Source organism: Ornithorhynchus anatinus, chromosome X5 (assembly GCF_004115215.2).
Source record: "Ornithorhynchus anatinus isolate Pmale09 chromosome X5, mOrnAna1.pri.v4, whole genome shotgun sequence".
NCBI classification, from domain to species: domain Eukaryota; kingdom Metazoa; phylum Chordata; class Mammalia; order Monotremata; family Ornithorhynchidae; genus Ornithorhynchus; species Ornithorhynchus anatinus.
The window spans coordinates 4,652,362-4,675,532 of record NC_041753.1 but is presented as its reverse complement, the minus strand read 5'-3'; the positions used below and the strand labels follow the sequence as shown (position 1 = coordinate 4,675,532).

At 54.9% G+C, this 23,171-nt stretch overlaps 1 protein-coding gene across 3 annotated transcripts; it reads right to left on the bottom strand.

Moving 5' to 3' along the window:
* Positions 1-1,943: 1,943 nt before the first annotated feature.
* LOC103168388 lies at positions 1,944-14,873 on the bottom strand. Of its 3 annotated transcripts, XM_007662789.3 has the most exons (5): positions 14,567-14,872; positions 7,908-7,936; positions 7,245-7,332; positions 4,941-5,047; positions 1,944-3,572 (listed from the first exon to the last, which is right to left on the bottom strand). In XM_007662789.3, the coding sequence occupies exons 1-5, from the start codon at positions 14,697-14,699 to the stop codon at positions 2,163-2,165; spliced, it is 1,767 nt and encodes a 588-aa protein (XP_007660979.2). In that variant the 5' UTR covers positions 14,700-14,872; the 3' UTR covers positions 1,944-2,162. The 3 variants fall into 3 exon arrangements, with proteins under 3 accessions (XP_007660979.2, XP_028910959.1, XP_007660980.2); XM_029055126.2 differs by lacking the exon at positions 7,908-7,936 and having other exon boundaries at positions 1,944-3,565; positions 14,567-14,873; XM_007662790.3 differs by lacking the exons at positions 7,245-7,332; positions 7,908-7,936.
* Positions 14,874-23,171: the final 8,298 nt, after the last annotated feature.

Sequence of the window (23,171 nt, the reverse complement as noted above, 5' to 3'; positions counted from 1 at the left end):
TTTCAGTAGGAAACTCAGAAGCTTCTCGCGGTTTCCAGTGAATTAAGCAGGGTGGCCCAGCGGAAAGAGGCCAGGTCCTAATCCCGGCTCCACCACTTGTCTGCCGGGAGACCTTGAGCAAGTCACTTCACCTCTCTGGGCCAAAATTTCTTCATCTGGAAAACGGAGATTAAGACGGTGAGCCCCGAGTGAGGCTGGGTCCAACTCGATTAACCTTGTATCTCTCCCAGCATTTAGAACAGTGCCCGGCACACAGTAAACGCCTAACGAGTACCAAAAAAAAAAAAAGAGTAAAATCAGACCGGGAGCCCCACTCGGGGCAGGGACTGCGTCCGACCCGATTAGCTCGCTTAAAACGGTGTCTGGCGCATAGGAAGCTCCTAACAAATCCAAAAAAAAAAATGAAAGGTAAGACTGTGAGCCCCATGTGGGGCAGGGACTGTCCGACCTGATTAATTCATATCTAACCCAGCGCTTAGAACACGTAATAAGCGGTTAGCGAATAGCAGAAAAAAAATTAAAATTAAAACAAGGCACCCCAAGCCTCAAGCCCGCCCCACTGACTACCTTCTGAGACGCTTGGAGGCCACGCTTACTTTATGTCGCACGTCATCTCTCCGGAGGGAATAAGAAGCCCCCCAGACTAGGAGACCCCTGTGAGGCTGGCTCCGCGTCCGGTCTGCTTAGACGGTGGGATTTGTTAGGCGCTCACTATATGCCAGGCACCGGAGAGCTTGGGGATCTTCTCAAAGCTGCTATATGATGGGGAGGGGAGGAGGCTGGGGAGGCTGACCACGCCTGGGAAGCTGGAGGCCTCAGTAATAATAATAATAATTGGATTTCCTAAGCGCTTAACTGTGTGCCGGGCACTGTACTAAGCGCTGGGCTGGATACAAGCAGGTCAGGTTGGACGCAGTCCCCGTCCCGCGTGGGGCTCCCAGCCCCCATCCCCATTTTCCAGATGAGGCACCTGAGGCCCAGAGAAGTGAAGTGACTTGCCCACGGTCACCCGGCAGACAAGTGGCGGGGAGGGCCGGAAGACGCCGCCGGTTTCTTAGGCGCCGCCAATAAAGGTGGTTCACAGGCATCGGGGGTCCGGGGGGTCGTACTGAGGGCTCTCCCCATCTCCCCCCGACTCCCGGCTCAAGGTTCCGGGACCCCCTGAGCACCGGGAGTCGGGGGGAGATGGTCCCTGAACCTCGCCCCGGGGTGAGCTGATTCCCTGAATCCCCCCAAGCGCCATCAGGCGAAGAGCGGGCCCTCGAACCGCCTAGCACAGCGCTCGGTCCGAGGACGCGCTTAACGAGTATCGCTGTCATCGTTATCGTAACCGTATTCTGGGAGTCGTGGGTTCTCATCCCGGTTCCGCCACTTACCGGCCGTGTGACTTTGGGCGAGTCACTTTGCTTCTCTGGGCCTCAGTTCCCTCATCTGGAAAAGGGGGATGAGGCCTGGGAGCCCCACGAGGGGCAACCTCATTACCTTGTATCTACCCCAGCGCTTAGAACAGCGCTTGGCACATAGTAAGCGCTCAACAAATGCCATCGTGATCGTCGTTATGATTATTCTGGTTATTCCCTACGATAACTCTACGATCAAGTTTGAGAACGGGCTTGGGCCAGCCGACCGGCAGCTGGAATCTCTCTCTCTTGTTCCCCAGCCATTCATTCGTTCCATCATATTGATTGGGTGCAGAGCACTGCACTAAACACTGGGGAGAGGGCAACACTAAACGGACACATTCCCTGCCCCCAACAGGCGGCATCGGAGGGACAGAGGGGAATTCAGAGAGGACCGCAAATGGAGTCTCCCGTCGGGAAAGAAACGAGGGGCTCCGAAACCCCGCGGCCTAATAAAATACGCCCCCCGCCCCGGGAGGCTCCGGACGTTCCGTGAGCCTTGCTTCCGCTTGAACGCGGACGGAAATTAACCGGAGATGGCTCTAACTTCAGAGGAACGAACGTTTCCATTTTATTCGGACTCCTTGGCCCGGGACAACCCAGAGGGGCTGCAGGCGCGCGGCCCCCTCCGCGACGGCTCGCTCCGTTTCCACGGGGCTCACCGTGGCTCTCTCCTCCCTGGTGGGAGTCGAAGGCCCTCCCCTTCCCACCCTCTCCCCTCACGTAGGTTTCCCGGCCCCGCTCGGTCGTTGACGAAGCCAACTATTTCGGCCTCCCCTCCGTCCCGCTCGGGGCGGGGTGGGCGAGGATTTCCGAGGGGTTCCCACGGGGGGTCGCCAACATTTGTTTCAGCAGAAGGTTGGACATGACCTCTAACTGTCTGAGCATGTCCCGCATGGGCCGGACGGGTAATCTGCCGCCTTGCCCCGAGGCTCCTCGTTCCGTGGCCTCGCCCGCCACCGGGGCCGGGGTCGGGGTGGGGAGTGTGCCCGAGGGGCGGTCTCCGTGAACCGGGAACTTGGCGTGGACCCGTTCGGACTTCGGCGCTCCGGGGATTTTGGGGTGGATCTTTTTTTTCCGTTTCTTCTGGGGAAAGGCCCCCGATAGAGCATGTGTCCTCTTGGGGCCTTGGAGGCTCACTCCCGGGAACACCCGGGGGAGGTTCTGGAGGTCTCGCCCCTGCTCCGGGAGTTCTGGCAGGAGGCGTCCTTCCTCCCCGTTGATGTTGATCCGGTCGCGGAGCAGCGAGTGAAATTTCTTCGTTTTCTTTCTCTCGAACTGCAAGAATCCGGGGTGGGAGGGGACGACTTTCTCCTCGGGGATTTCCAGATCCAGCCAGTGTGAACCCTTCTTGGGCTGCCGGGCCCTGGCCTCGAGGTCTTCCTCCAGGGGTTGCGTTGAGTTGGGGGAGAGGCCTGCTTCCACGTCCTCGAAGATGGCCTCCTTCTTGGGGGATGAGGGACCTACGGTGCCCTCCTCCACGAGGTCTTCCAAGACATTTCTGGGGTTTACCGGTTCCTTTTCTAAATGGTGAGGAAGGGAAACGCAGTGCACTTGGCAAGGACCGTCTTGAGGTCTTTCGCCCGGGTGCCTCCGGAGGCCTTTCGTCTTTCTCTTCGGGGACCCCGAGGGGCTCCTGGGGACGCGGAGGGCCGCCGCCTGGGAATAATTGGGCTCCTTAAAGAAGGGCTTCGGGGCCACGAAAACCCTGGTCCCGGACGGGGCCTCTTTCCCCCGCGCTTCCTTCAACCCCACCCCTTGCCCCTGCCGGACGGCGCAAGGACCCGAGCCTTCCGTCTGCTGCGACCCGGGCTCCGCATCGCAATCCCGCCGCGTCGCGACCTTCCTGAGGCACGGGAGGCTTCCCGACATTTGGGTCTCCCTCAACTCCGGGGCGAGATCTCTGCCCCATCTGGGGCTCGGGGTCGGGTCTGGAGGCTTCGGGTCCCTGCCGGTGTCCGGGAGGCGATCTTCCCCGCTCGGTTTTCTCGCCTCGCGCTTCTGGGTCCGGCAGCCTCCGGGGGCGAGCCGCCTGCCGGCCCCCGCTCCGACGGGTCCCTCCCTCCATTTTTCCGGGAAGTTTCTCCTCCGGTTGGGCGCCTTCCTTCTCTGCTGGGACATGAACGGCGTGGGCGAGAGGTCTCTTTTCTTCAGCAGAGACTCCCCTGGAAACTTCAAGGGGATACACTGAGTCGACCTATCTACGTTCCGGGGCGGATTGCCAGAGCGGGGGGTGATTTTCTTTTTATGACATTTGTTAAGTCCACCGGTCAGTCGGCATCTCTTGAGCGCTTACTGCGTGCAGAGCACTGTGCTAAGCACTCGGGAGAGCACCCGATAACGACAGCCACACACATTCACTGCCCACAACGAGCATCCGGGACGGAGGGGTTTACTGTGCTTACTCCGTGCCAGGCACTGTCCTGAGCGCAGGGGTAGATACCGGCTGATCAGGTTGGACCCAGTCCCTGTCCCACACGGGGCTCGCAGTCTTCATCCCCATTTTCAGGTGAGGTACCTGAGGCCCAGAGAAGTGAAGTCACTCCTCCAAGGTCACACAGCAGACGAGGGGGCGGAGCTGGGATTAGAACCCAGCTCCCGGGCCCGGGCTCTAGCCATCGTCCACGGTGCTTCTGTGCGCTTTCCGTGTGCAGGGCACCGTACTCGGTAGTTGGGAATTTCCCATCCGACCGAGTCGGTGGCCACGTTCCCTGCCCGCGGTAAGCTTACCGTCTACACCTCCTCACGGTCCCCCGTTCGCGCCTGTCCCGCCGGCGCCCACGTCCTCCCGCCGTCCCGGAACGCCCTCCCTCCTCGCCTCCGCCAAACTAACTCTCTTCCCCTCTTCGAAGCCCTACTGAGAGCTCACCTCCTCCGGGAGGCCTTCCCGGACTGAGCCCCCTTTCCCTCCGCTCCCCCTCCCTTCCTCCCACCCTCTCCTCTTCCCCCTTCCCCTCAGCACTGTGCTCACTTGTGTATATTATTTATTCCCCTATTTATTTTGTTCAGGAGGCGTATATCTCCATGATTCCATTTATCTCGACGACGTCGTTTTGTTCCGTTCTCCCGTTTAGACCGTGAGCCCGTCATGGGCCGGGGATGGTCTCATCTGTTGCCGACCTGTCCGTTCCAAGCGCTTGGTCCAGTGCTCTGCACATAGTAAGCGCTCGATAAATACGACTGAATGAATGAAATAGATTACAGAACTGTACCTAAATGCCGTGGGGCTGAGGGCGGGGTGAAGAAAGGGCCCAAATCCGAGGGCGACGCAGAAGAGAGAGGGGGCAGAGGAAGATGGGGTTTAGTTGGGGGAAGGCGGAGATGGGATTTTCTGCTATTATTATTACCCGCTCCTACTACTAGTATCAGTCTTACTACTACGATTCTACCCGCGAAGATTCTTCCAAAAAACAACCAAAAAATAGATTTAGACAAACCCCCGGCCTGGGCTGTTCGGCCAGCCTCATACCTGAGGGCGGGGGGCCGGACCGAACGTCCTCTCGAGAACAAGAGACGTGAGACCATTTTAGAATCTCCTACCTTGACGGCATCTCGGTCCCCCGGCGGGCTGAAATCCTTCGGGGTATTTGCCCACAATCCATCCACTCCTTCCTGGTGTGGGGGCAAGGCCCCGGGGAACGACGAATCTACGGGAGAGGAGGTAAGAGAGGTACGATTTATTTCTGTTTTTTCGAGTGTCGGCTTCGAGTGGGAAGTGGGCTGCATCCCGTTTTTAAAATAATAATGTTGGTATTTGTTAAGCGCTTACTCTGTGCCGCGCACTGTTCTAAGCGCCGGGGGAGATCCAGGGTCATCGGGTCGTCCCACGTGAGGCTCACGGTTCATCCCCATTTTCCCGATGAGGTCACTGAGGCCCAGAGAAGTGAAGCGACTCGCCCACGGTCACCCAGCTGACAAGCGGCAGAGCCGGGAGTCGAACTCATGACCTCTGACTGCGAAGCCCGGGCTCTTTCCACGGATTTGCTTTTATGGCAATTTAAAAAAAAAAACAACCCGCCGAGGAAAGGGAAAAAGTGGCTGGCTGCTAGAGGATGATTAAGAAATAGTAGTTATTGAGCATTTATAATAATAATAATAATAATAATGACGGTATTTGTTAAGCGCTTACCAGGTGCCAAGCACCGTTCTAAGCACTGGGGGAGATACAAGGTCATCAGGTTGTCCCACGTGGGGCTCACAGACTTAATCAGACTTGTGCCTCGATTCCCTCATCTGGAAAATGGGGATGAAGACTGTGAGCCCCACCTGGGACCACCTGATCACCTTGACTCTCCCCCAGCGCTTGGCACATAGTAAGCGCTTAACAAATACTATTATTATTATGACCTCATCTGTAAAATGGGGATGAGGACTGTGAGCCCCATGTGGGATAAGCCGGTGACCTCGTATCTTCCCCAGTGCTAGAATAATGCTTGGAACGTAGTAAGTGCTTAACAAATACAATAATAATAATAATAATAATAATAATAATAATAATATGGACGGGAGAAGAGACAGACTGGAGGCAGGGAGGTCTACGAGGCTGAGTGGGCACTGGAACCCTGGAGCTCTTGATAAGCCATTCAAATTGGACTAAATATATCTGTCGATATATCTGAGCTTCACAACCCTTTCAGTTCACCGGCCGGCCTAGTAGTGGAAAGACCGCGGGGCCTGGGAGTCAGAGGACCCAGGTTCTAATCCTGGCTCTGCCGCTCCGTCTGCTGTGGGACCTTGGCCAAGTCATTTCACTTTTCAGTCTCCCAATCTCCTCATCTGTAAAGTGCGGGCGTTCAACGCCTGTCCTTCCTGGGTAAAATTCGATCCTACTCCCCGCTACCTAAACTGAGAGTCCCGGGTGAGACGGGGGCCGCGTCCGACCGTATTTACTTGGATCTACCCTAGCGCTTAGTACAGTGGTGGGCACAGAGTGAGCGCCTAACAAGTACCGCAGTCCTTTATTATCATACGCAAGTCCCCGAGTACCTTAACGATGATAATAACGGCATCTGTTAAGAGCTTACCGTGTGCCAAGCGCTAAGATAATCAGGTTGGACCCAGTCCTACTCCCCCACGGGGCTCACAGTCTAAGTAGAAGGGAGTGGGATTGAACTCCCATTTTACCGATGAGGAAACTGAGGCCCGGAGGCGCGGAAATGAGACGCCCAGTATCGGGCAGCAGACAAGTTACAGAGCCGGCCCTATGAGAAGCAGCGTGGCTCGGTGGAAGAAGCCCGGGCTTGGGAGTCGGAGGTCATGGGTTCTAATCCCGGCTTCGCCGCTTGTCAGCTGTGGGACCTTGGGCAAGTCACTTCACTTCTCTGGGCCTCAATGACCTCATCTGGAAAATGGGGATGGAGACTGGGAGTCCCACGTGGGACAGCCTGATTACCCTGTATCCCCCCCTCCCCCAGCGCTTAGAACAGTGCTTTGCACATAGTAAGCACTTAAGTGCCATCATGAGTAGAGAAGCGGCGTGGCTCAGTGGAAAGAGCCCGGGCTTGGGAGTCAGAGGCCATGGGTTCGAATCCCGGCTCCGCCACTTGGCAGCCGGGTGACTGTGGGCGAGTCACTTCACTTCTCTGGGCCTCAGTTCCCTCATCTGGAAAATGGGGATGAAGACCGGGAGCCTCACGTGGGACGACCCGATGACCCCGGATCTCCCCCGGCGCTTAGAACAGTGCTCTGCGCACAGTAAGCGCTTAACAAATACCGACAGTAGTATTATTATTATCGGGTCCGCCGACTCCCAGGCCTGGGCTCTTTCCACCAGGCCACGCTGCTTCCCCAGACCATTTCTCAAGGGCCCTCTTGGTTCGGAGAAATTACCCGTTCTACTAATACCTGAATTCCAGGGGTCTATAATGTCGGGTTGGAGTCGTCTGGACTTGAAGAAGCCAACTACAACTTTCTTCCTGTAGATCAGCCTGACCTTTAAAACACACGAAAAGAATCCGACGAGGGATTACAGCATCTTTTTAACGGCGCTCGTTAAGCGCTGACTACGTGCCAGACCCCCGTAATAAGCGGCGGGGTGGGTACGAGCTAATCGGGATGGACACGGTCCCTGTCCCGCTTAGGGCTCGCCCTTCATCCCCGTTTTACAGATGAGGGAACTGAGGCACCGGGAAGGGAACGGACTTGCCCAACGTCACCCGGCAGGCAGGTGGCGGAGCGGGATTAGAACCCAGGTCCTCCTGACTCCTTCTAGGCACCAGACCACACTGCGCCACGCGTGTACGTCCTCTCTTTTCCACCACCACCAGCCTCCCCTCCTTTGAGTCGGGCTGGGAGTCAGAAACGCCACAGTTATTCTTCTTCTTATAATTATGGGCACAGAGATTCACATAAACACGTGCACGATGTGTACTGAGATGCATACGTGCATATATATGTACACTGATGGAAGTAGAAGAGTATATTATCTACGTACACAGACTTTCTGTAATAGATTTTTATCGAGAGCTACATACGAGGGACTGGAACAGAAGTAAAACAAAATTTTACCTGGTGTTTCAGCGTGGGCCGCCTGTCACCTGGGGGGGGGGACGACACAGAAATAACAATGGTCATTCAGGTAACCGGCTCCTCGGCCCTGCCTTTCCAGGAAAAATATCAGGTGGGTTTATTAGGAGCGCTGGCCGCCTAATAAATGCGATCGCTGCTTGACCTATTTAGCTGCCTTTCAGCCCAGTTCCCAAGCAACCCCTCCCCGATCCCCTGGCTCTGGGTTTTGTCGCTCTTCCCGCCAGGTAGGATCTAATTCCTCTCATTTGCGTCGATTCAAGGCGGGCTCCAGGTGGTGGCTTGGGGCGTTAATATCAACACTATTACTAATAAGAAAGACGCAGCGCGGCCCAGCGGAAAGAGCCCGGGCTCGGGAGGCAGAGGTCATGAGTTCGAATCCCGGCTCCGCCACCTGTCCGCTGGGTGACTGTGGGCAAGTCACTTCACTGGGCCTCAGTGACCTCATCTGGAAAACGGGGATGAACCGTGAGCCTCACGTGGGACCACCTGATGACCCCGGATCTCCCCCAGCGCTTAGAACAGTGCTCGGCACACAGTGGGCGCTTAACAAATACCAACGTTATTATGATTATCAATAATATTTGAGAAGCAGCGTGGCACAGTGGATACGGCCCGGGCCTGGGAGTCAGAAGGTCATCGGTTCCAATCCCCGCTCGGCTACTTGTCTGCTGTGTGACCTGGGGCAAGTCACTTCACTTCACGGGGCCTCGGTTCCCTCATCTGGAAAAAATGGGGATTGAGAGCGTGAGTCCAATGTGAGACAGGGCCTGTGTCCAAACCCATTAACGTCTATCTACCCCAGTGCTTACAACAGGGCTTGGCACCTAGTAAGCGCTTCACAAGTGCCATAAGTATTCTCTGATAATCAATCAAGGGTATTTACTGAGCACTTACTATACGCCGAGCACTGTGTTAAGCACCTGGGAGAGTCCTATACCACAGAATCGGTGGACGCAGTCCCTGCCCGTAACGAGCACATAGTAACGTGTCACATAGTAAGCGCTCGCTAAATACGGTTGAACGCACGAGTGTCCGAAGCGCGGGGGAAGATACAGATTAATCAAGTTGGACACAGTCCCCGTCGCACCTGCGGCTCACGGTCTTCATCCCCCTTCTGCAGATGAGACGACTGAGGCCCGGAGAAGTGAGGCCACTTGCCCCAGGTCACCCAGCCCGCATTTCGCGCCCATTTCTACCGAGTAAAGGGGGAACGTTGACCGTTTAAGATTCCGCGTCGGCCCTAACCCCGACATCGCCGCCGGAGAGTTTTACGCCACTCTTTTAACCTACTTACTGGGGAATCGAGGAGGATGACTAAATAAAATAAATGCCTGTTTCCAAGTTCCCAGCCTTCTCCTACTGAATCTCATCTTGCCGGTGCCGGAGAAAACGCCTTCCTACCTCCGAGAGGAATCACGCATGCAGAGCACTGTACTAAACGCTCGGAAGGGGACAGTAAAACAGAGTCGGTAGAAACGTTCCCTGCCCATAAAAAGCTTAGGGTCTAGAGGGAAAGTACAGTACCTGACACATAGTGAGCGCGCTCGATAAACACCATGTTAAAAAAACCCCCAAAAATCCAGTCGGTCACTCAGTCGTATTTATCCAGCGCTTACTCTATGCGGAGCACCGTACTGAGCGCAGCAACGTACTGAGCGCATGGGAGAGGATAATACGATAATAAACAGACACGTTCCCTGCCCACAAGGAGATGACCGTCTCATGGGGGAGACGGACATTATTACAAATAAAGAAATTCGAGATTCCAAGCGCTTAGTACAGTGCTCTGCACATAGTAAGCGCTCAATAAATACTATTGAATGAATGAGATAGACAATAAGGGCTGGAGGGCTGTGAGGGGGGAGTCCCTCAGACATTAGATGTTAGCGGCCACTAAGTGAGACTCGGTGAGGATGCAGTGGGGAGGAGAGAATAAAGGAGAATAATAAATGATGATGGTATTTGGTACGCGCTTCCCATGTGCCAAGCCCTGTTCTAAGCGCTAGGGTAGATACAAGGTCATCACGTGGTTGTCCCACGTGGGGATCCCCGTCTTCATCCCCCTGTTACAGATGAGGCAACTGAGGCCCAGAGAAGTGAAGTGACTTGCCCAAAGTCACGCAGCGAAGAGGCAGCGTCGGGATCAGAAGTCTGTAAACTCTTCGAAGGGCAGAGATCCCGAACTCCAGCTCCGGGGAGAGCGGGCATTCGAACGATTCCGCCGATCGATTAAAAGGGGGCTGGGATTCCCACCCCCTTCCAGGAAGCCATCTCTTCCTCAGAGGGACGGGAAGGATCAAGAAGGGACGGGAAAAGAGACGCAACTTGCCAGCCGAGTGGCCGAGACGGGCCGAGGGGCTGGCGGAAAAAGGACGTCGCCAGCGATCGTACGGCGCTGGGCGAAGCAATCCCACGTACACCTTCCTTCGCCTGCGCTGCCCTGAAATCAATCCACCCATCAGTCGATCGGTGGCACTTACTGAGCGCTTACTCTCGTCATCGTAACCGTGGTATTCGGCAAGCGCTTACTGTGCGCCGAGCACTGGGATGGCCGCCGGATAATCGGGTTGGACGCAGTCCCCGTCCCACGGAGGGCTCACAGTCTCCAATTTACAGATGGGGGAACCGAGGCACAGAGAAGTGACGTGACTCGTCCGAGGTCACACAGCAGTCAGGTGTGCCGAGCACCGCGCCGGCACATCGTAAGCGCCTAACAGATACCGTAATAATAATTATAAGCGCTTGGGAGAATACAACAGAGTTGGGAGACACGTTCCGTGCCCACTAAGAGCTTAAATGCAAACACCTTTTCTGAGGCAGCCTAGGTCTCAGACGGTAGCAGAAAATCCTGGCTTCTTTTTAGACAGTGGTGAAAATTCTGGTTTGTTCTTCTTCCAATAAGTCTATTTTTGGATCCTCCTCCATTTTTGGCAGGAGAGTTAGAACGCCGCAGGGAAAAATAAAAAAATAAACTCCTCCCAAGGTGCTTTTCTTTTCTTTCTCTTTTTTTTTTTTTTGGAGGCCCGAAAAGCCTCAAACTGAACTCGGTGCCCGTGTTTAAGTTTTTATTGAGCTGAAATATTTACAACGCCTTCCTCTGCTAGACAAAAGCTAACCGGGCTGCAAAACCCCACAGAATTCTGCACGAGCACACAGATAACACTCCCCAAGCTGGACCAGAGCCAGTTTGGCAAACCCACACGTGCACAGACACACAGAAAGCAGGTTACAACTGACGGCAATCCAACGCTCCCCTCCGTGTCCGTCCCTCTCGGGGCAGACACGTCGCTGCCGTGCCTCACGCTCCCGGGGAAGAAAGGCTCGTGGCCCGCGATCAAACTGAAACCGAATACTCCGGTGGCGGCTTTTCGACCAATTTCCTTCCCTCGTTACCCCATCATTTACTTTTCCAATTGGCCGCTCTCCTCTAAGCCGGAAAACCAGACTTCCCCGGATCGGCCTAACAGATGTTCCTGTGGGCCAACCGGTGTTCCGGCGTGATTTACTGAGCGCTTACTGTGGGCGGAACACCCTACTAAGCGGCCGGGAGAGGTAATAACGATAGGATTCGTTAAGCGATTACTAGGTGCCAGGCACTGTTCCAAGTGCAGTTAGGAGCGTCCGACCCGAGTCCCACGTGGGGCTGCTCACCGTCCTCATCCCCATTTTACAGATGAGAGGACCGAGGCCCCGGGAAGCGGGGCGACCCGCCCCAGGTCACGCGGCAGACGGGTGGCGGAGCCGGATTAAAACCCAGGTCCTTCTGTTTGCCAGGCCCGAGCTCTAACCGTTAGGCCACGGTCAGGAGACGCGGTCCCCGTCCCCGTCGGTATAAACGCTCGCCCCCCAACCCCCCATTCCTGGATCAGACCTATCCCAGTTTAGTATTTTGCCTCCGGCGGGGAAAAGGTAAGTTTGAACGGACGGATCGGTGGCTGGCCCTCCTGGTTGTGGTCTAATTCATTCATTCATTCACTCAAATGCGGGGAATAAGAATCGTGGTACTTGTTAAGCGCTTACTACGCGCCAGGCCCTGTTCTCAGCGCTGGGGTGGATACGGCGTGATCGGAACGGACAGCGGTCCCCGTCCCATATGGGACTAACGGCCTTAATCCCCATTTTAGAGATGAGGGAACTGAGGCGACGGGGAAGTTACTTGCCCAGAAGTGGCCGAGCCGGGATTAGAACCCAGGTCCTTCTGACCCTCCAGGTGCGTGCTCTATCCACTAGGCCCCGCTCTTTCTATTTGACCAGCGCTTACTCCGTGCCAAGCACTGAACCCCCGAACTGGGTAGATAGAAGAGAATCAGGTTGGGCCTTCGCACCGGGCCTCGATCGCGTCCATCTGGCCGCCGACCCCTCGCCCCCGTCCTGCCTCCGGCCTGGGACGCCCTCCCTCCTCAGATCGGACAGGCAACGACTCTCCCCCACCACCTCCAAAACCTTACTGGAGGCCCATCTCTTTCCTAGAAAAATCCTCTTTTCCTCGTCCCCCACTCCCTTCTGCGCTGCCTCGACTCGCTCCCTTTATAATAATAATAACGTTGGTATTCGTTAAGCGCTTACTACGTGCAGAGCGCTGTTCTAAGCGCTGGGGAAGATACAGGGTTGCCCCACGTGAGGCTCCCGCTCTTCATCCCCATTTTACAGATGAGGGAACCGAGGCCCAGAGAAGTGAAGTGACTCGCCCACAGTCACCCGGCTGACAAGTGGCGGAGCGGAGATTCGAACCCATGACCTCTGACTCCCAAGCCCGGGCTCTTTCCACTTGATTATAATAATGATGATGATGGCATTCAAGCGCTTACTATGTGCAAAGCACTCTTCTACGCGCTGATAATTATAATCATGGCATTTGTCGAGCGCTTCCTAGGTGCCAAGCACTGTTCTCAGAGCTGAGGTAGATACACGGTAATCAGGTTGTTCCCCCCCCCCCCCGGGGCTCACAGTTTTCATCCCCATTTTACAGATGAGGGAACTGAGGCCACAGAGAAGTGGCTTGCCCAAGGTCTCACAGCAGAGAAGTGGCGGAGCTGGGATTAGAACCCACGACCTCTGGCTCCCAAGCCCCTGCTTTTATCCATCCAGGCCTGGCCCCACAGCACTAAAAATGTCCACAGCTGTGATTGATTTCCTTAAATTAATGTCCGTCTCCCCCGCTGGACTGTAAGCTCGCCAAGGGCAGGGAAATGTGACCGTTATATTGTCATAGCGTAGAGCCCGGGCTTGGGAGTCCGAGGTCATGGGTTCGAATCCCCGCTCCGCCACTTGTCAGCTGGGTGACTGTGGGCGAGTCACTTCACTTCTCTGGGCCTCAGTCACCTCATCTGTCGAATGGGGATGAAGAGCGGGAGCCTCACGGGGGACGACCTGATGACCCTGGATCTCCCCCGGCGCTTAGAACGGTGCTCGGCACCTAGTAAGCGCTTAACCGATACCGACTTTATTATTATTATTATTATTATTCTGGGGCACACGAGTTGGACGGTCGGCCGGGGGCCCGTTGGGGCACACGGCGGACCACCGGATCATCCGGGGGTGGACGGGCACCGGCGGAAACCCGCGCGGGAAGCAGCCTGGCCTAGCCTAGTGCAGCGTGGCTCAGTGGAAAGAGCCCGGGCTCGGGAGTCAGAGGTCGAGGGTTCTAATCCCAACTCCCCCACTTGTCCGCTGTGCGGCTGCGGGCGAGTCACTTCACTTCTCTGGGCCCCAGTGACCTCATCTGTAAAATGGGGATTAACTGGGAGCCTCACGTGGGACAACCTGATGACCCTGCATCTCCCCCAGCGCTTAGAACAGTGCTCGGCACATAGCAAGCGCTTAACAGATACCACCATTATTATTCTCGGGGCCTCGGTGACCTCATCTGGAAAAATGGGGATTAAAAAATGGGAGCCCCACGTGGGACAATCTGACTACCCTGTATCTCCCCCAGCGCTTAGAACAGTGCTCTGCACATAGTAAACGCTTACCAAACACCGTCATTATTTAGCGGCTAGAGCCCGGGCCTGGGAGTCAGAAGGTCACGGGTTCAAATCCAGCCTCCTCCCCTTCTCTGCTGCGTGACCCTGAGCAAATCACCTCTCTGGGCCTCGGCTCCCTCATCTGTAAAAATGGGGATTAAAAAACGTGAGCCCCACAGGGGACAATCTGATGACCCCGTACCTCCCCCAGCGCTTACAACGGTGCTCTGCACATAGTAAGCAGCGTGGCTCGGTGGAAAGAGCCCGGGCTTGGGAGGCAGAGCTCATGAGTTCGAATCCCCGCTCTGCCACTTGTCATCTGACTGTGGGCGAGTCACTTCACTTCTCTGGGCCTCCGTGACCTCATCTGTCAAATGGGGATGAACCGTGAGCCTCCCGTGGGACGACCTGATGACCCTGGATCTCCCCCAGCGCTTAGAACGGTGCTCGGCACGTGGTAAGCGCTTAACCGATACCAACGTTATCATTATTAAGCGCTTAAACACCATCGTTATTATCCGTCGAACGGGGATGGGGACCGCGAGCCCCCACCCGGGCCGGGGAGCGGCTCCCGGGCCCGTAGGCCGAGGCCACGCCGTCGTCATGGCGCCGTGGGGACGGTGCGGGCCCTGAGGTGTGAGGTCCCGGGAGCGGGCGAGGCCCTCGGGCTCCTACCTGGCAGGGCGGGCGCCGGCCAGGGGGCGAAGGCCAGGAGGCAGCAGCAGCAGCAGAGCAGGGCGCCCGCTGCCACCTTGGGGGGCTTAGGGGCGCCCAGGGGGCGGATGCCCCTCGCCCCTACCACCCACATGGCCTCATGGCCCCAGAGGGCCGGGCCCTGCTCTCTCCTGCCTCATGCTGAGGGTGTCAGGGCGGGGAAGGCCGATGGAGGCCCAGCAGGACAATGAGGTGAGGAGGCCCCAGGGCAACGGAGGGCAGCTGGTCCTGGGGGGGGGGAGGGGGCAGGATGGAGCAACGGTTATCGCCCCTCTCGTGGGGCGCATGCGCGGGCCTGAGGGAGCGGCGGGCGGCGCCTTCGCGCATGCGCCCTGGAGCCCGGGTCGGCGGGGAGGATTTCCCGCCCCCGCGCCGAAGGCTGGGGGTCACGTGGCGGGCCGGGGTCACGTGGCGGGCCGGGGTCACGTGGCGGGCGAGGGGCGGGGGGAGGGAATGCGGCATTTCTGGACCAATGGGAGGGCGGCTCCGAGGCCTGGCCCCGCCCCGGACGGAAGGAGGGGCTTTCATTCATTCATTCGTTCACCCATCCATTCAATCGTACTTACTGAGCGCTTATTATGTGCAGAGCACTGGACTAAGCGCTTGGAATGAACAGTTCCGCAACAGATAGAGACCGTCCCTGCCCAGTGACGGGCTCACAGTCTAATCCATTCATTCATCCAATCATAATAATAATGTTGGTATCTGTTAAGCGCTTACTAGGTGCAGAGCACTGTTCTAAGCGCTGGGGTAGACACAGGGGGATCGGGTCGTCCCACGTGGGGCTCACAGTCTTCATCCCCATTTTACAGATGAGGGAACTGAGGCCCAGAGAAGTGAAGTGACTTGCCCACAGTCACACAGCTGACAAGTGCTTCTTCTCATTCAGCCATCCATTCATGCATCCATTCATCCATTCATTCCTTCATTTCTTCCTTCAGTCACGCTTAGAGAAGCAGCCTGGCTCAGGGGCAAGAGCCCGGGCTGGGGAGTCAGAGGTCATGGGTTCGAATCCCCGCTCTGCCCCTTCTCAGCTGTGTGACTGTGGGCAAGTTGCTTCACTTCTCTGGGCCTCAGTTCCCTCATCTGTCAAATGGGGATGAAGACCGGGAGCCTCACGTGGGACAACCTGTATCTCCCCCCGGCGCGTCTAACAGTGCTTTGCACATAGTAAGCGCTGAACAAATACCAACATTATTATCATTAGAACAGTGCTCAATACATAGTAAGCGCTTAATAAATACCACCATCATGATTATTTATTCTTGTCACTGCATTCATTCATTCAATAGTATTTATTGAGCACTTACTATGTGCAGAACACTGTACTAAACACTTGGAATCCCTTCACTTCTCGGTACCTCAGTGACCTCATCTGCCAAATGGGGATGAAGACTGTGAGCCCCACGGAGGACAACCTGATTACGCTGTATCTCCCCCAGCGCTGAGAACAGTGCTCTGCACATAGTAAGTGCTTAACAAATAGCATCATTATTATTATTATTATTCAGTCGTATTTATGGAGCACCTGCTGCGTGCAGAACACTGTAGTAAGCGCTTGTGTACCCAACAACGGGCTCACGGTCTAGAAGGGGGGAGACAGATACCAAAAGAATAATAATAATAATTTTGGTATTTGTTAAGCACTTACTATGTGCCGAGCACTGTTCTATAGCGCTGGGGTAGATACAGGGTCATCAGATTGTCCCATGTGGGGCTCACTTTTTCCCCCCCCATTTTTACAGATGAGGTCACTGAGGCCCAGAGAAGTGAAGTGACTTGCCCCAGGTCACACAGCAGACAAGTGGCGGAGCCGGGATTAGAACCCACGACCTCTGACTCCCCAGCCCGGCCTCTTTCCACTGAGCCACGCTGCTTCTCGGTGGATCTACCCCCCCCCCCCCAAGGAAGCCCCTGACAAATACAATCATTATTACTACCGTGATAACGCCCGAGAACGACGCCGCTCCGAGAACCGAAATCTGAGGAGGAAAAGAGACTCTTCCACAGAGGACAAACGCCACTCTCCCCGGTCGCTCGGTTTAGGTGGTGGGCGCCGGGGACCGACGATCCCTGCGGGGCAGCAGAACCTGTCGTCTTTCAAATTCCAGACTGGTGACGGCGACCAGAAGCAGCTGCCTTTTTTTAATTTTCAATACGGTCTTCGATAAAGGACTTACAGCGCGCCAAGCACCGCTCTAAGCACGGGGGTAGATACACGTTTATCCGAGCGACACAATCCCACGAGGGACTCACAGTCGAGACCGTGAGCCCGTCGACGGGCAGGGACCGTCTCTATCTGCTGCCGGTTTGTCCATTCCAAGCGCTTAGTACGGTGCTCTGCGCATATTAAGCGCTCAATAAATACTACTGAACGAATGAATGAGTTGAAGGGTGGCGGATTTAATCCCCGTTTGACGGACGAGGTGACGGGCACCGAGAAGTTGAGCGACTCGCCCGAGGTCACACAGCAAGCAACTGGCAGAGCTGGGGTTAGGACGCAGGTCCTCCTGAGAGGTCCTCAGAGAAGCGGCGTGGCTCAGTGGAAAGAGCCCGGGCCGAGGGGTCGGAGGTCCCGGGTTCTAATCCCGGCTCCGCCGCCCGTCAGATGACTTTGGGCGAGTCGCTTCACTTCTCGGTGCCTCAGTGACCTCATCTGTCAAATGGGGATGAAGACGGGGAGCCCCACGGGGGACGACCTGATGACCCCGTATCTCCCCCCGCGCTTAGAACGGTCCTCGGCCCCTAGTAAGCGCTTCACGCATACCGACATTATTATTGATCATTATTCCAGGCCCACGCTCTTTCCACTAAGGCCGTATGGCTTCCCCGGCCTCAGCGACCAATCCGTCGGTGGAATTTATCGAGTCCTTTCCGTGTGCGGAGGATTGTTTTCAGCGGTCGGTAGACTCCCTGCTCCCAATTCATTCGTTCAATAGTATTTATTGAGCGCTTCCTATGTGCAGAGCACCGTACTGAGCGCTTGGAATGGACGATTCGGCAACAGAGACCATCCCTGGCCATTACAGGGGAGACAGACGTTAATATAAGTGAATTATGGATCTGCACATGGTGCTGTGGGGTGGAGGAAGAGGCGACGCCCATTTGGTACGTATGAAAGGGGCTTGCGAGCTGAGAATGTTATTAATCGACAGCTGCAGAATATCATTACACTCCAGCGCAAGACGCCAGTGAAGAAGTTTTCAGCTCCGGAGAGAACAGAGGCCTTTTATGCCAGGGGTCAGGTTCTCCAAAGCCGTATTTTTTCAGATACACACGGAGAGAAGCAGCGTGTCTGCCGCGTGACCTTGGGTAAGTCACTTCACTGGGCCTCGGTCACCTCATCTGCAAGATCGGGATCGGGAGCCTCTTGTGGCACCGTGTCCGACCTCATTAACTCGTATCTACCCCAGCGCTTAGAACAGTGCTAGTAAGCGCTTAACAAACACCGTATTATTATTACCATTCTAGGAAAGAACTAGAACGGATCAAGCAATTCTACGTCCTAACCGATCTACGCCTCTTCTGTGATGAAGATGAGTCCGGCAGCCCGCGCTCGAGCCACAGAAAATACTCGATTTTTTGGCTGATAATAATAATAATTACGGTATTTAAGCGCTTAATTATGTGCCAGGCACCGTACTAAGCGCCGGGGTGGATACAAGCAGATCGGGTTGGACGCAGTCCCCGTCCCACGTTGGGGCTCCCGGTCTCGATATGGTTTACGGTATTTGTTAAGCACTGAACGTGGCCTCTGAACTGTAAGCTCATTTTGGGGGCAGGGAATGTGTCTGTTAATGCTCTCGTATTGTCCTCTCCCAAGTGCTTTGAACAGTGCTCTGCACCTAGTAAGTGCTCAATAAATAGATGCAAGATAACCAGGTTGGACACAGTCCGCGTCCCGTATGGGGCTCATTTTACAGAGGAGGTCACCGAGGCAAACGGAAGTATAAGGTCACACGGCAGTCACGTGGTGGAGCCGGGATTAGAACCCAGGTCCTTCGAACCCGCAGGCCCGGGCTCCATCCACCACCGCGCCCGCGAGTGGGGTGAGAGTACTTGACGTTTTTCAAATGCTAACTCGAAGAAAAATCCCCCGATGAATACTCTCATAAATAACGGAAAAACGTCCCCTTTGTCATAAAACTCTAGGAATAAATTTTTTTCATCTAAAATCACTAGGGCAGAGGTGTAGAGGAAAAAAATGGGGATGTGACACCTTGGTAAACCGTACCACGGTCTAGTGGGAAAGAACATGGGATGGGGAGTCAGGAGACGTGGGTTCTAAATAATAATGTTGGTATTTGTTAAGCGCTTACTATGTGCAGAGCACCGTTCTAAGCGCTGGGGGAGACACAAGGGAATCGGGTTGTCCCACATGGGGCTCACAGTCTTCATCCCCATTTTGCACATGAGGTAACTGAGGCACAGAGAAGTTAAGTGACTCGCCCAGAGTCACACAGCTGCCAAGTGGCAGAGCCGGGAATCGAACCCATGACCTCTGACTCCAAAGCCCGGGCTCTTTCCACTGAGCCACGCTGCTTCTCGTGCTTCTAAACCAAGCTCCGCACTGGCTTGCGGCGTGACCTCGGGTAAGTCACTCCGTAAAATCTCTCGAGGATCTAGGAGGAGGAGAAAACATAAAAAAGAGAGTCATTGAAGAGATTCTACCCAGGCACATTTCAGCCAGCAAAACCCATATGCAATTTGCAGATCGTGCGCCAAGCACTGCGATACGCCGTACTGAGCACTTGGGAAGTATAAGACAGATTAGCGTCACAGTTCTCCACCCACGGGGATCAGACGATAAAATTCAACTCCTTTTGACAGATCAGAACTGCCTAGATTCTCCAAAAGGCAGCACCCGCGTTACTGTAGAAAGACCAGAGGGAGGGCCCGGGTTCCAATCCAAGCTCCGCCACTTGTCTGCTGGGTGACCTTGGGCAAGTCACTTCACTGGGCCTGTAAAATGAGGATTAAGACCGTAAACCTCAGGCGGGGCAGGAACTGGAGCCAACCCACTCTGCTTGTAGCCACCCCAGTGCTCAGTACGCTGCCCGGCACCTAGTAAGCGCTTAAATACCGCGATTATTATTAATAATATTGGGCAAGGGCCAAGTATTTTAAGCAGCACAAAAATGCCGAACTGGTGATAAAGGAAGAAACTAGGGGGAGATGAGGAATTAATCAGGGAAGACCTCCTGGAGGAGAGGCGACTTTAGAAGGGCAGGTACGTTCAAGTCAAAAACCTTCTCTGAACTGCGAAGGGCCGAGGAGCCGGCCTCCTCCCGTTCGTCGGAAGAACCCTTTTATACCCTCCCGTGCGCTTAGTACGGTGCTCCGCACAAAGGAAGCGTTCAAGGAAAACGATGGACGGGAAAGAGCGGAACCGCTCGGGCAGCCGGGCGGAGTCGAGAGCGACCTACCCGTTCCCCAGAAGGCCAAGAACGCCATTTCGCGTTGCCATCCGGAACCTTCACCCGAGCTGGCCTCGGCCCCCATTCGTTCGGATTCCACCTACCTGAAACGACTTCAAACTGCAAGCTTAAGGGAAGGTACCAATTACAAGGCATCAAAAGGATCGTAAGTAGAGGGCCTGGGAGATGCCAATTAGCTAATAAAAAACAATTAACAGCAGCAGTAGGGGCCCAAAGATTCTAAATTAACACCGAGTTACGGATCCGTATTCCGAGGCAAGAGTTACTCGAGGTTCGAGTTTTTGAATCCCCCTTTTATAACGCACACCTAGAAGACTCCCCTCCGAGCGGGCGAGACTCCGGTTTTAATAACCGTAATATCCGTTGAGCGCTTTCTTGTCCTCAGCCCCGGGGTTAGTCGGGTTGCATGGTCTCAATCCCTATTTTGCAGATGAGACGTGACCTGGCCAAGGTCGTTCGGCAGCCAAGTGGCAGAGCCGGGATTAGAACACAGGCCCAGGCTCTAGCCACCGGGCCACGCTGAGCTCCAGAGCCGACACCTAATACGATCGCATTTATTAAGCGCTCACTGTGCGCGGAGCGCTGTACTAAGCGCCGGGGAGGGCGGGTAACGGCAGATGGCTTTATCTCTATTAATATCCGCCTCCCCGCCTACACCGGAAGCTCGCCGTGGGCAGGGGATGTGTCCGTTTACCGTTTGATCGCACTCTCCCAAGGGCTCTGCGCGCAGTAAGCGCTCGATCCAGCGGACCGTCCGCGAAGGCCGGAACCCGTCGATCCCGCGATAAACCCTCGATTTACCTGAAGCGGTTCGGTTTGAAAAAACTTTTAATTTAAAATTTACAGCACACAGAGGGAAGGAACACCCAACAATCCGCTATTAATTGTCGAGTGCCACCGTTCTTTTATTATTTAACACTGTCATGGCTTTATTCAAAACACAGTTGCGAGAAATTAATCACTTCAAAGTTTTTAAGAGGAGAGAAATTCATCAGGAACTTAACACACTATATACAGACTGTCGTAAAAAGAGCATTAAAATAGGACAAAAACCTCTACAAAATATAAAACCCACCCTTACGTATTTGCATGAAAAGATCACCCACCAAGCAAAATGAAAGATTTGAAAGTTATCCGGAGGCTCTAGATGGTAAGTTTAAAGAAAAAACAAAATCGAAAACTGCATAAGGTGATCGGTATAAATACTGAGAACCAAACATTTGGATGATTAGGCTTTTATGACGACGACGATGATTTTTTTTAATTCCGTCAAGCGCGAAGTTTTGGGCTCTCGGTGGCTAACACCTGACACTTCAGTTGTTAAAAAAAAGGATCGGGAGAATTTCTGGAAGATCTTCCAAAACACGAGTCGGGTTTTCCTTTGCCAGAGACATGTTTATTTTTTTTCCTCTAAGTTTCCACCCCACTTAAAACGTCCTAGGTGTGTTTCTACGGAGACTCAAGTTCCTAGAAATCGCGACATTTCGAGCTCAAGAGAAAAGAACCGACCGACGATCTCTCTCCGGTCCTCCGAACGGGCGTCGGAATGGGAAAGGGGCGCTTCTTACTCCCGGCCAGAGACGGATCGCCGGCGGGGTTGGGGAAATCCCGGTTTTAAAAGAACTTACAAACGCACCCAACCGACTTCTAGAAAAGACTTTGAGATAGTAAAGAGACTAAAAAGCAACTGCTTTGAATATCGAGCCTCCATGACAAAAAGTACAGGATGTGCACTGGTCTAAACTTATTAAAAAAAAAAAAAAGAGGGGGTGTCTTACAACTGACAAGCACACACACGCAGACACACATTCACTTTTGCCAACGGTTTCCCCAAATACTTTTCTTTTTTTTTTTTTATTACGGATGCCGGTTTGTTTTTTTTTTTGTTATTTAAAAAAAAAAAAATCTTTTCGTACACTTCATCGAGTTTCAAAGATATTTCAAAGATATTTTTGCCAACCACCTGAAACATTCCATTCGGATGCTTCCCGAGCTTTACCGCTACAGGAAGAATGATTTATGGCTCTAGTCGGGATTTTTCTTTTTGTCTTTTTTTTGCCCCCCCCCCCCCACCCCCCTTCAAGGCTTCGCAAAGCTTCCGTCTGCAGCGTCTGGACGTGATTGAAGGATTAAACGGGGGCGGGGAGTGTCGGGGGGAGAGGAGTGGTGGTGGGGAGCCCTGCCCTTCCCCAATCCCGGCTCCTTCCCGCCTTCCCGATCCGTCGGTCACGACTGTTAATCGGGAGGGACCCGGAGGGTCACGGTCGCGTGAGGCTACGGGGGGCCGGGACAAGTCCCGGGGGCCCCGGGGGGTCTCTCCTAAGGCCGCATCTCGACGAGACCGTTGATCTCGACGAGACCGCTCCTCGACGAGAGGAGGGTGACGGGAGAGACGGAACTTTCTACCTCGAAAGGGGCAGCGTCTCGGCCGGTCCGGGGTGCCCACGAGCCGGGGCGGAGGGGCGGGAGAGTAACTCGCGCCGGAGGCGGGAATCCGGCCGCCAAAGGGGCTCGCGAGGAGGGGCGGGGGGGCGGGGAGAGGGGTTTCGGGCACTTGATGGGGGTCAACTGCTCCTTGGGGAGAAAACTGAGACAAGAAAAAGAAAAAATTAACCACCCGCTAAGATGGAGAAGGGTTTTCCCCAGCCTCTCCGGGTAAAGACCCAGGATTTCTTATTGCTGAAGACAGCTTTTGGCTGTGTGGGCGACCGCTGGGTCTCTCAGAAGGACACCGCTCCGTGAGCCTGTTCCCACCCCGCCGGGCCTCCCGGCCGGCTTTCAGACGCGACAGGCCGACTCTTCGTCCGCGCGCGCGCGTGCCAGAGAGAGAGACAGCGAGAGGGAGCGTGAGAGAGCGAGGGGTGGGGGAGAGGTACGGTGTCTTCCCAGGTTTAAAGTGTCTGCAAGTGCCATCGCTTTATAAATAACTTGGTAGGCCTTAGGAGGAATGGGGCGGGCCACTCTAAACCGGCGGAGAGCTGACTGGGCGGGCGGGAGTCTGGCTAAAATGCGGCAGGGCTTCGACGGGGGCCGGGGGGGGGGGGGGGCGCGGAGGTCTGCTCTACCTACTGCTTGGGATCGCTAGAAGGGGCTAGTTAAGTCTCGTCTGGAATGATAAAAAGGCAAAA

What these genes read in the sequence shown, in the direction of transcription:
- LOC103168388 (XM_007662789.3), bottom strand. Translation starts at nt 14,699, where the DNA reads ATGTGGGTGGTAGGGGCGAGGGGCATCCGCCCCCTGGGCGCCCCTAAG. An exon ending in GCCGGCGCCCGCCCTGCCAG is followed by an intron (nt 7,937 to 14,566) that starts GTAGGAGCCCGA and finishes CCCCCCCCCCAG; the next exon opens with GTGACAGGCGGCCCACGCTG. An exon ending in GGCCCACGCTGAAACACCAG is followed by an intron (nt 7,333 to 7,907) that starts GTAAAATTTTGT and finishes TGTGTTTTAAAG; the next exon opens with GTCAGGCTGATCTACAGGAA.